An 11657-nucleotide genomic window follows, 5' to 3' on the forward strand; every position below is an offset into this window, starting at 1 on the left:
CTGTAATAATTAAGCCGGCGGTGGACCAAGTTGAGGCAAAATGCCAAGGCTCTTGTTTAATCAAGACTGTAAGCATGAAACACGATGATTCGAGGATTTGGTGTGATTTCCAATAAAAGCGCGTCGGCATAGCATCGCCCTCCGAGACTCGACAAATGCCCGCAAATAAAATTTGATCGTGCCTGTTGTTGTCCTAGAGAATGAGAGAGACATTATAGACGGGAATTCAAGGGAAAGGTGGACAAGGGACACCAAGCAAGCTTCTAAAAGAGCTGGCGTTGCCTGTGGCTGCGATGGCGAGCTCGTTCTACATTGCTGACCAGGACGTGTCTCACGCTCGCCTCGCTCGCTCGTTGCTTTCCCTTGGCTACAACTCAGCCAACTGGGCGACCCATTCCTTGTTTCTTCGCGTTACGTTACGGGGCGAGACTTTGTCAACGCTCAAGGCTGGCCGTGAGAGACGAGGAGCACTCACTGGAGGGATTGCGGCCAAGCCAGCCTCGAATCTTGGCAGTGGGGGCCTCCAAATCCTCCTTATTTGAAGTCTCGGGAAGGACGAGCTCGCAAATCTTCTCCAGTCGTGTGGTGCCCACAAAGATGTTGCTCACACAGGATCGGCTGCTTGGGCGACGCCGCTGAATCTCTTATCCTGGATCCCATGCTGCTCAGAGACGATGTGTCCTGGAACAACATCTAGACGATGCGACGTACGTGTGTGACAAGATGCCTCTTTGGAGCATTGCAACATTCTTTTTATTGTTACGCGGAGCAATGCAGAATAACGAAGGTTGCCCAATGTCGAGGAACTCTAAGCTAGCAGCTTATGCCCCAAATGGGCATCAATCGGCGAAGTGTTGTTTTGAAGAGCGAGGACGTTATCTCCTGGAACAGTTTGTTTCGAGCTACCAAAACGGGCACCTGGATCACTCTTTCTTTTCATGCTGGAGTGTAGCACGGTAACTTGGACCTCCATGATAGTGCATGGTGAGGTCTCGACCGTGCCATGGAAACTTTTAACTCGGTGCGTGAAATTACATATGTATATTTGGCCATTCGAGTTATCCTTGAGTCATCTCCATCCATCATTGCTTCTGCATATCTTTTCATGGTATCAGAGCCTTGAGGGATATGATAGCAGCGAATGTTCTAAATGGTCATGTACATAGTGCCACTGTGGTATTTACCTCTACACCCTTACATGAGGCTTTGGGTTGGACAATAATTTGGATCCATGGAAAAAGCACGCGAGATTTTCCGAAGTGGAACGTTGTTTCATCGAATGCTATGATCCAAGCTTATACCCAAAACGGGCGAAGCTTCGAGGCCGGCGTGGAGCTACGTCGGGCTGCTGCACGCCATGGTGGAGTCTGCCAAAAACTCGTTCGATAATCTTGCGCGCTTGGTTGTTTGTAATCTATATGTTGCGGGGAGAGAGAGCTGGAACAACGAGAAAGAAGAGCAATGTTCCTGAGCTTTCCTCCTCCTCTTCAGCTGATCAAGACACTTGCCAAGTTGCTGCTCGTCACTGCTGGGAGTTCAGTTTGTATAGCTGGGTGTATTAGAATTCCCTATCAACCAAAGCGAACAACCCATATCAACCATGGTGCCTGCCGCGCCGCCCACCTGCTGGGCTTCGAGGCGGCTCTACATCCACGACTTTAGGAGGTACAAGAACCTGGTGGTGATTTTCGCTAGATCTCCACATAGGAAACATCTTCACCGAGGCCTACATGCCCGAGACGAAGAACCCGGGAATAGCTGCTCCGTGGACCGAGGCACCGACGGTACCCAGGAAGATACAGAGGACCTACAAGATCCCATTCTCGCAGGCAAAGCAGGACAGTGACGATCTAAGCTTCGGATCGTGCCATCCGTTTGTCGTCCTCGGAGCGCGCGCGCGCCTGTGCCGGGGATGATCTTCTCTCTGGCGGCTCAGCTACTCGCGACCATTACTGCCCGTTTCTGGAGTCGCGGATGCTGGGATGGCGAGTTGCCTTCTCCTGCAGTCCCGCGTCGAATGAGTGATGAGGAGGATCGCCCACGAAGACACGGGCTGCTGGATATGGACTTCATGAATCAGCGTCTGCGTGGCATTGTAGAGTCAGGCTGCTACTGGCATACATAGATCTGGACCATCTGGACGAGATGATTAGCGAGCAGGGTGTTGGCGGGGATGAGATTGCCGTCTTGTTCGCAAGCTGCTGGCGCAGAGCAAGCTCCTGCAACCAGCTCCACTCGCATGACATGATGACCGGTGTATATGGCGATAAATCTTTCAATTGTTTTGTAGTTCTAGCAGTGAACTTTTAGCATTGTAGGTGCTGAAATGATCATTGATCATGTGATGCGCATGCGAGCTTAGAAAAAGGAGTTTGTGCATGGAGATAATGGTTTTTCTTGCCTTCAAGTTGAGCAGAATCCTCCCCAGAATAAGTAGTCTTCCTCCAGGAAAGATCTGCACGACTCGCTGCTCTGGAGCATCCCGCTGCTGGAATCCTCGAAAATTTGTGCGAAATCGAAAGGGTCGAGGATGTTCGTGGCCTCCAGACCATGACTTCTGGGTTCTTGATCCTCGTGCTGCTGGCTCTGCGAAGCTGGAAAATTTCTGCTGCTGCTGCAGCTGCTGCAAGAGGCGACTTCAGTGGATCTGGCAGTAGCGGCACTTGGAGCTTCGAATTCACTTGTAGAGCCTGAGGAAGTTGTGTCTATAGACTGCTGGGTCTGAGAGACTGTCACGGGATCAATCCCAAGCGCCTTGAACTTCTTTCTGATGCTCGAGTTCCAGTAGTTCTTGATCTGGTTATCTGTGCGACCGGGGAGCTTTGCAGCAATCTGGGACCATCTGCTAGTTATACGGCAAAAGTTTCACTGGTTCGTAGAAACATTGGAAGAGAAACCCCACCTGTTTCCCACAATTGCATGCATTTCCGCAATGAACTTCTCCTCCTGGGGCGAGAAATCGCTGTGGTTGAGCTCCGGTCTCAGATAGTTGAGCCATCGCAGCCTGCAGCTCTTCCCGCATCGCTTGAGACCTGTGCTCACGATCATCACCACAGATCATTTGTCTCTATGAAACCACTTCTCATGTCAGAGATGTGTATATACCGGCATGCTTTGGAACGTCACTCCATCGGCTGTGGCCGTGCTTGAGCACGCACTCGATCAATCGGTCGTCTTCATCTGGCGACCACAGCCCACGCCGTAGCATCAGAGGTTTCCTTGCTCGTGGATTTTTCTTACCGCTGCTATTAACTTCCATTTGCCTGTCTTCTAAAAGAATTGTGTTTTGTGCCACCATTGTGTATAGCCGTTTAACACAACAAACTCGACGACTATCATTAATTAAGCCTAGCCATAATTATAGAGACAAAAGCTAGCTAGCTACCAACCGTCACAATTAGAAGTATCACCCTCTCTCCAAGACTTGACAAATGCTCGCAAATAAAATAGGTAGCGAGGGCAGCTTTGATCGTGCCTGTTGTACATTGTCCTAGAGAATGAGAGAGACACTTGTCGCTGCGATGGCAAACTCTGCCTCATGCTCGTTGGGCCACACTTGGCTAGATTCCTCTTCGGTTTCGACGCGACCCATTCCTTGTTTTTCGGAGATCCAGCCATCCCGGGGGCAGGGTGGACACACTTCTGTCAATGTGTGATGAGAACTTCGTGTAGATGCAAGGCCTTTTGTGTATGAGATGGCGGCAGAGGCGTCTCAATGCTGCGCAAATCTTCTCCAGTCGTGTGGCGCCCAGAAAGATGTTGCTCATTTGCAATAGATCGGCATGGTGGATGCTGCTCTATTCTACTGCGAACTCACAACGAGGTGTTCTGGAATGCAAGCGACTGCCCAGAATGGGCATCCAGAGAATGTGAAGTACGTGTTTGGCAAGGTGCCCGGAGCATTGAACGTGGAACATTCTTTTTTATGCTTACGCGCATCAAGGCATGGTACTGGAAGCAGTTCGACTCTCGTACAATGCCCGAGCACAACCTCATGTCGTGGAACGCTATGCCGGCAGCTTATTCCGAGTATGGGCATCAATCGGAGGCGAAGTGTTGCTTTGACAAGATGCCCGAGCGCAACTAGAGCAGCCGGAGACAACAGGGAGTGCGCTCCATGAGTAGCCGAGCCTCTTGCAAGTGCCTGCTGAACGGCATGGCGTGGAACTCATTCTACTCACGGATTGTTAAATTTGGCCCCTATCTTGTTTAGAGAGGCATCCATGATCAACGTGCATGGTCAGCGAGGCTATATATCTCACAGCACCATGGTTGATGCCATGCCGTGACATGGTTGCCTGGATTTCCAGGGTGCCTGGAAATTGTCTATGGATTCCAACATCAAGGGCATAGAGGTAAACACACCAGGGGGGAAAGACCCATCTGTTATGTTCCTTCTCGGTTAACATGTTAAAATGTTGTGAATCACACCAGGCCACTAGTTGTTTCAGGAGCCCGACACACAGTTTACATATATCGCCTTGATGTAAGTGGAGAAGGATCAGCGTCACAACTGGATTGTAATGCCAGGAACAACGAAATACTGGCCGAAGTTCACACTGCCTAGGACGCCTTGTCCAGGAAGTCCGTTGGACTCGAGTGGAGTGGGGTTTTTCATTTCTATGTTGTGGCAAATGGCAGGATTTAACTGCGGATTTTGCGAGAGACTGGCTTCAGCTTGGTTTGAGAACAAGAAGCTGACCGTTCAACTTTCTTGACAACGAGAAAGAAGAACTCCTCCTCCAGCTACAAGCATGCACCTGCCAAGTTGCTGGAGGCCATGTTCAGTGGATACCAGAGCGAAGCCTCGGGCAGTCGTGTCCCACCCACTGTGTCATCTCGTCTGTCGTCTGGAGTTCCATAGCACCAAGTCGCGGATGCTGAGTCGCCTCCTCCTGCAGTCCCGCGTCGGACTGCGTGGTGATGAGGATCGCCCTCGACTCGGGCATTTTGTGCCCGTGACAGTGGGCCGCCAGCGCCGCGCCCCACGACACGATGTTCCTGCCGCTCGGCATGCAACAGCCTCTTGGCCTCGCCCTGCTGGGACAAGCGCCCCGCGTGTAGGCGGCGGTCCAAGACACGACACTTTTGTCGTCGAGTTGAAGATCGTTCACATCCCGGCTTGGGCACCGTTTTTGAAAACACGCAGTGCTCCGGACGGCAAGCGATAAAACACTCTTAGTCACGTTCTCCAGTTCCTCAGCCTCTGCGTGATAGAGTTGTAGTGGAATCAAACATTGTCCAGTGGAAGAATCAACACGCGCTGCAGTGCGTCTATGATGCTCACGTTACGCATATGCTGCAAGCAGAGACAATGTCATGACAGGGCATGGCGAGAAATATCTCTTCGGCGAGATGATGTTTTCTTGTGCATACACCATCAACACCGTCTCTGGCGGGCATGGCGATTGTCGTGCTTGTGCTCAATCTGCCTGGCGCTTCTGCAACCAGCTCCACTAGCGGTGAATTTCTTGTTGTGCAGTTCTAGCAGTCAAAGGGATCATTCGTCAGCAACGTGATGCGCATGCGAGCTTAGAAAATGCGATTCTTATCACACACCAAATTATACGGTGTTTATACATGGTGAGAACGGTTTTACTGCCTTCAAGTCGAGCCAAATCCTGCCCAGAACAAGTCGTCTTCCCTCCAGGAACGATGTGCCGGCCCGTGCTGCACGACTCGTTGCGATCTGGAGCATCCCACTGCTCATGTGTTCCTCTTTTCCCGCTGGATAACAAAGGAAAAGCTCTAGAGATCGAAAGTATTCGTAGCCTTGAAACCCAGACATTAATTGATGATTTCTGGATTCTTGATCCTCGTGCTGCTTGCTCTGCGAAACTGGACAGTTTCTGCTGCCATTGCTGCTGTTTGTAAGAAGCCATTTCAGTGTGGTTGAACTCCGGCCTCAGATAGTTGATCCATCGCAGTCTGCAGCTCTTCCCGCATCGCTTAAGACCTGTAGGAGATCCATCACATGAAGAGTCATATGATGTTTATATACCGGCATGGTCACTCCATCGGCTGTGGCCGTGCTTGAGCATACACTCGATTAATCGAGGTTTCCTTGCTCGAAAATTTGTCTTACGCTATTAGCTTCCATTCTTGTGAAATGCAAACGTGCTTTCTCTAATATATCTACAACTTACAAGAGCTGTGTTTGTTTCTATTTACCTAACATGTCCACAGACCTAGTGTAGACCTTAGTGTCGACCTTTTCCTGTAGTGTTCGACCCACCACCATTGCGTGTAGCCTTTTCCAGCACAACAAACACGAGGTTGGCAGGATTATCATTCATTAAGCCAAGAAATTAATTATAGATAAACTCTTGTTTAATCAAGGCTGGCAAAAGTGTGGTGTATTTCCAACCGGCACAAATTAGACGCGTGTCGGACTCAGACAAATTGTATTTATGTATCACTTGTTTTAAATTTTGTGGTGCCTATCTACAAACACCAACTCAATATGCTCGAGAGCCTGACATTAGCTTTGAAATTAAATAGGTCGCTTGATCGTGTTCTAAAAAATGAGGGAGACAATGCTTGCGTGGCTTGTGGCTGTGATGACAAACTCATTCTACCGTGGACACACTTTTGTTAGTGCTCAAGGCTGGGCGTGAGCACTTACTGGCAGTGGAATTTTCTCATTTGTAGCTGTAGATAGGCATTATATGTATGAGATGGCGGCAGAGGCGTCTCAATGCCGAGAAGAACGAGCTCGCAAAGCTTCTCCAGTCGTGTGCTGCCCACAAGGATGTTGCTCGTACCAGGATCGTTCATCGCACGATAACCGCCAGCGATCGCCACAGCCGCAGTGCCTTTCTGCTCAATCTCCTCGTCCACGCTTATGCGCAATGCGGCTGCCTGGGCGACGCCGCTGCCGTATTTGCCGCACTGCCGCGGCCAAATCTCTTCTCCTGGAACATCCTCCTCCACGCACACATTTGCAACGGCCAGATCCAGTCGGCATGGAAAGTGTTCCACGCCATGCCGCTCAGAGACGCTGTGTCCTGGAACAATATTACCACCGTATATGCCAGCCACGGGCAATTGCAAGAGGCTCGGCTACTCCTGGAGCGAACTCCCTCTTGGAGCGTTGTCTGTTTGAGCTCTCTCGTTAACGGCTGTGCCCAACTTGGTGACATTGATGCCGCTCTATTCTACTTCCATTCGATGCCAACTCGCAACGAGGTGTCCTGGAATGCCATCATCCAAGCGACTACCCAGAATGGGCATCCGGACGACGCGAAGTACGTGTTTGACAAGATGCCTCTATGGGGCATTACTACGTGGAACATTCTTTTCTATGCTTGCGCGCAGCAAGGCAGGGTATTGGAGGCAGCTCGAATTTTTTGTACAATGCCCGAGCACAATCTCATGTCATGGAACGCTATGCTGGCAGCTTTTGCCCAGTATGGGCATCAAATGCAGGCAAAGTGTTGCTTTGACAGGATGCCCGAGCGCAACATTGGTGCTTGGAACTCTATAATTCTACTCCATGGCAATCTTGGACTGCTAACTTTGGCACACTTGGCCTTCCACAAGATGCCCGCCTGGGACGTCATCTCCTGGAACACTTTGTTTCGAGCGATGTACCAAAACGGGCACCTGGATCACGCTACGGAGCTCTTTCTTTCCATGCCGGAGCGTAGCATTGTAACGTGGACCTCCATGATCGATGTGCATGGTCAGGGAGGCTATCTCGACCGCGCCGTGGAAACTTTTAACTCGATGCCATGCCGCGACGTCGTTGCCTGGAACGCACTGATAGCAGCAAATGTTCTGAATGGTCATTTGCATGGTGCTGCCGTGGTATTCACCTCTATGCCCCTGCATGAGGCATTTGGCTGGACGACCATGTTGGCCACTTACGCAGGTCAAGGATGCATGGAAAAAGCATGTGAGATGTTTGAATCTCTTTCAAAGAGGAATGTCGTTTCATGGAATGCAATGATCCAAGCTTATGCCCAGAGTGGGCACGGCTTCGAGGCCTTGGAGCTTTACCACGAGATGCTTCTCTGCGGCGTGATGCCTGACGAGGCATCGTTTAAGAGTGTCATGGTGGCGTGCAGCTACGTCGGGATGTTGCACGACACTTGCCACGCATTACTTGTGTCCATGGCGAGTGATTTTGACGTTGCTCTAAGCAAAGATCACTTCAACTGCATCGCAGACATGCTAGGGAGGAGCGGGCAGCTAGATCGAGCTGAGGAGTTTGTCCATAACATGCCAGTGCCACCTCTTGAAAAGGCCACGGCGTGGAGTGCATTGCTGGGGAACTGCAAGCTCCAGCAGGACACCGAACGAGCAGCTCGAGTGGCAGAGTACGCTCTGGAGCTCAACCCAGGAGACTGCGCTACCTACATACTGCTCGCAAATTTGTTTGCATCCTCAGGATGTCTCCAAGACGACAGTGTGTAAAGAGTTTTTTTTGTGCTTTCTGGATTGGAAGAAGTGGCATTTCTTTTTTTTTGGTGCACTCTGTATCCTAGGTACTCATTGTTGCTCTCACCTGGGATGTCAAGGCAGTGTACTCGTTGATCCACAGGTCAATTCAAATGCTTTTTGATGTTCAGTGTTTCTCAATGTTTGCAGAAAACAATAGGTGTTAGAGCCTTCATAAATAAATCAGCAATCTGATTCTTGATTGCCACATATTTGAGTGTCAGCTCATGTCCCATCATTCCCCTAACATATGGTGAACCTGGCATGTGCTTTTTATGGTGTTATTTCTCTCTTTTCCTTTCAGCTGTGGAATTTAAAGAGTTATTTCATGTTTGTCTTGCAGTAGATTTGCTTGATCTTTTTAGTGCATTAGATACAAAAAACATTGTTTTTCTTTGAATACTACACAGCTTGATAAAAAAAGAGCCCTAAAGCCTCACAAAATAAAAACTTCACTTATAAACCAGGCCAAAATGAATAAGATCCATTTTAAGGCCTACCAATGTGGCCATTCTGGGCAATGTCTGGGCAGGTATAGATCAAGCATCCAATGACCTGGTGATAGGGCACAATGCTTTTTATCCTTGCTGGAAGGAGACATGCTTCCATTGGAGTAACAAAAGGATTGAGGTTCTCAATCCCAAACCTGCTCAGTACTTCTTCCACATAAGCTTAGCCTGAGAGTGTCGTAACTCTTGATCAAGGTTGCTGGAGTGCTTTATTGTTGGAAACAAAGATCCTATCATCCAGAAAAATGACCAAGGCACCATCCTCCAACTTCATATAGATAGGTCATAGAGAGCCTTTTTCAGCCTGTAAATCCTCTTGCTTGAATCAAGGCTTGTCAGGATCTGGATATAAAAACCTCTTCAGGAATTTCTCCATGTTCACATCCATCTACTCCACATAAAGATCATGCTATGCTGCCAAAGCAAGTAACAGTCTGATAAAGGCCATCTTCATGACTAGGCTGAAGGTTTTAGCCTCCAATACAGATTGACGGCATTGGAGTCAATGCCGTCAATGCCGTCAATCTGAGTGAAGCCTCTCACCACAAGCCTGGCTTTGAAGTGTTGCAGTTTTCCTGACAGTCCAGCTTTCGTGCAAAATAGAAGCTTTGTCAAAATGATAATAGCATGTCAAGAACAAATTCAGGAATGTACCAAGTCTCATTTTTCTTATGAGCTTGCATCTCATCAGCTACAGCTTGATCCTATGCAGTAGCATAAGGAAAGTTCTTAGCTTGTACAAGCATACAAAAAATCTACACTTCCACGGCTGTAAACATGGTCTTCTAGCTGAGATGATAAGAGGCTATGGCAGCTGCTCTTGTTCACCTCTCAGCTTGCTCTTGCTAATAAAAGCTTTTGTATATGTCAAAGGGCATCCAGAGCGGCTCAAAACTTGGACAATATCTTGATCATGAGTATGCATAGGTTCAGGAACCATATGCTCAGGCTCAAAAATGTTGCGCTTAGGAACCTGGTCAGGATTAGACGCAAGAACAAAACTATCAGGAATCCAGGATACCACCTTTTTCAGGCTCAGAAGCTCATGTCACAGCAAAGGTCGAAGCTCCTACTATAGGTGGAGCATAGGCACAGCCAAGTCAAGGAAGAGGATCATCATCATCCTCTTCCCATGGACTAAAGAACATAGGCTCGATCTCCCATTGCTTTCTCCATAAAGAAAACATGTTGAAGGAACTGCTGGATCATCTTGACGGTAGGATTAAAGTGTGGCTTTGCATGGGTCTAGATGAAGGAGTTGATATCCCCACTGCTAGTCACTATAGCCTTCCTAGATTTAACTTCCTATGGAGCTCATTAGGAACATGAGAAAAAGCTACACAGCCAAACTGTCTTAAGATATCCATGCATGGACATCATCTGGTACAAGGTACCTTGCCTTGATTAGTTGTTGTCAGCACCCTATTACGCATGACGACAGCTGTATAGCATGATCCCAAAACATAAGAGGAAGACCAGCATCGGCTATCATCATCCTAGCTAGCTCCACCATTGTCTTGTTGAATCGCTCAGCTACCCTGTTGAGCTTAGAGTGTATGGAATTGTGAATTGCTAATGAATTCCTGCTTGCTTGCAGTAAGCAGCAAAATTAAAGGACATATACTCACCTCCTCCATCAGAGTAGAGCACTTTGATATGCAAATCAAGCTGGTTCTCCACTTCATGCTGATAAGCTTTAAATGATGGCAAAGCTTTGTTCTTAGTAGCTAAGAACTTGACACCCACATACCTCATAGCATCATTGATGAATGAAATAAAATATCTTTTTGTCATCAGTTGATGGACCACCAAAGTCCAAGTGCACCAGCAGGAGAGGACTTGTCATTCAAATACTCAAGGAAGAGTTGAATGTGCAGTGATGTTGCTTGCCCATTTTGCATGGTTCGTATAATGGCATTAAAGAAGGTGTGAATTGTCGAATCCAGCCAAAGAACATGGCTAGTGGCATCAAGTATGCTCCTTGAGTCATCTATGGCAAGCCATTGGCTGCAACAAAAGAGTTGTTTTTGTCTCAGCATTGACTTTTAAAATCTAGTGCCACATCTGTTAGGTGCTACCTTTGACCACATGGTTAACATTAGTCAAAGGGAAGTGTGAGACACAAAATCCCTAGGCCCCAAAGTGGAGCCGAAAGAGTGCCACATGGTAGTGGCTGAAGTGAAAGCTAAACGAGCGTAACACGTTTGGAATAAAAGTTTCGACTTGAAAGGTCGAGAGTGGGAGTGGAACACCTAACAAGGGCTCAAGGAACGAGCACAAATTGAGCAATAAGCGAGGCTCCAAAAAAGACCAAAAGGACCAACACATGACACGTGGAAGTGTCCGAGAAGGAGTCCAAGATGGATCCGAGATAGATCCAAGATGGAGTACAAGATAGACCCGAGATGGAGTCTGAGATGAAATCCAAAATGGAATCCGAGATGGAGTCCGAGATGGAGTCCGAGATGGAGTCTGAGATGGACTCGAGATGGAGTTCGAGATGGACCCGAGATGGAGTCCAAGATGGACTCGAGTTGGAGTCTGAGATGGACCTAAGATGGAGTCTGAGATGGAGTCTAAGATGGACCTGAGATAGAGTCCGAGATGGACCCGAGATGGAGTCCAAGATGGACCCGAGATGGAGTCTGAGATAGACCCGACAATAGAGTCCAAGATGGAGTCCGAGATGGACTCGAGATGGAGTTC

General features: G+C 48.5%; 2 protein-coding genes across 2 annotated transcripts; one reads left to right on the plus strand and one right to left on the minus strand.

Annotated features, from left to right (window-relative positions):
- Positions 1-2261: 2261 nt before the first annotated feature.
- On the minus strand, positions 2262-3303 carry LOC112351311 (transcription factor MYB61-like). The gene is made up of 3 exons (XM_024688936.1): positions 3106-3303; positions 2903-3032; positions 2262-2842 (listed from the first exon to the last, which is right to left on the minus strand). Exons 1-3 carry the CDS (start codon positions 3296-3298, stop codon positions 2404-2406), a joined length of 762 nt encoding a protein of 253 aa, XP_024544704.1. The 5' UTR covers positions 3299-3303; the 3' UTR covers positions 2262-2403.
- A 3369-nt stretch (positions 3304-6672) lies between these two features.
- Positions 6673-8418, plus strand: LOC9644880 (pentatricopeptide repeat-containing protein At4g02750). Its single transcript, XM_002983917.2, has one exon. It carries the CDS (start codon positions 6673-6675, stop codon positions 8416-8418), a length of 1746 nt encoding a protein of 581 aa, XP_002983963.2.
- The last annotated feature ends 3239 nt before the right edge of the window (positions 8419-11657 follow it).

The sequence above is a fragment of the Selaginella moellendorffii genome, unplaced genomic scaffold (genome assembly GCF_000143415.4).
Source record: "Selaginella moellendorffii unplaced genomic scaffold, v1.0 SELMOscaffold_60, whole genome shotgun sequence".
NCBI classification, from domain to species: Eukaryota; Viridiplantae; Streptophyta; class Lycopodiopsida; order Selaginellales; family Selaginellaceae; genus Selaginella; species Selaginella moellendorffii.

Excerpts from the sequence above, each read along its gene's own strand:
- LOC112351311 (XM_024688936.1), bottom strand. The coding sequence starts at position 3,298 with ATGGTGGCACAAAACACAATTCTTTTAGAAGACAGGCAAATGGAAGTT. Across the intron at positions 3,033-3,105 it reads TGACGTTCCAAAGCATGCCG|GTCTCAAGCGATGCGGGAAG; the intron begins GTATATACACAT and ends TCGTGAGCACAG. Across the intron at positions 2,843-2,902 it reads CATGCAATTGTGGGAAACAG|ATGGTCCCAGATTGCTGCAA; the intron begins GTGGGGTTTCTC and ends TATAACTAGCAG.
- LOC9644880 (XM_002983917.2), top strand. The coding sequence starts at position 6,673 with ATGAGATGGCGGCAGAGGCGTCTCAATGCCGAGAAGAACGAGCTCGCA.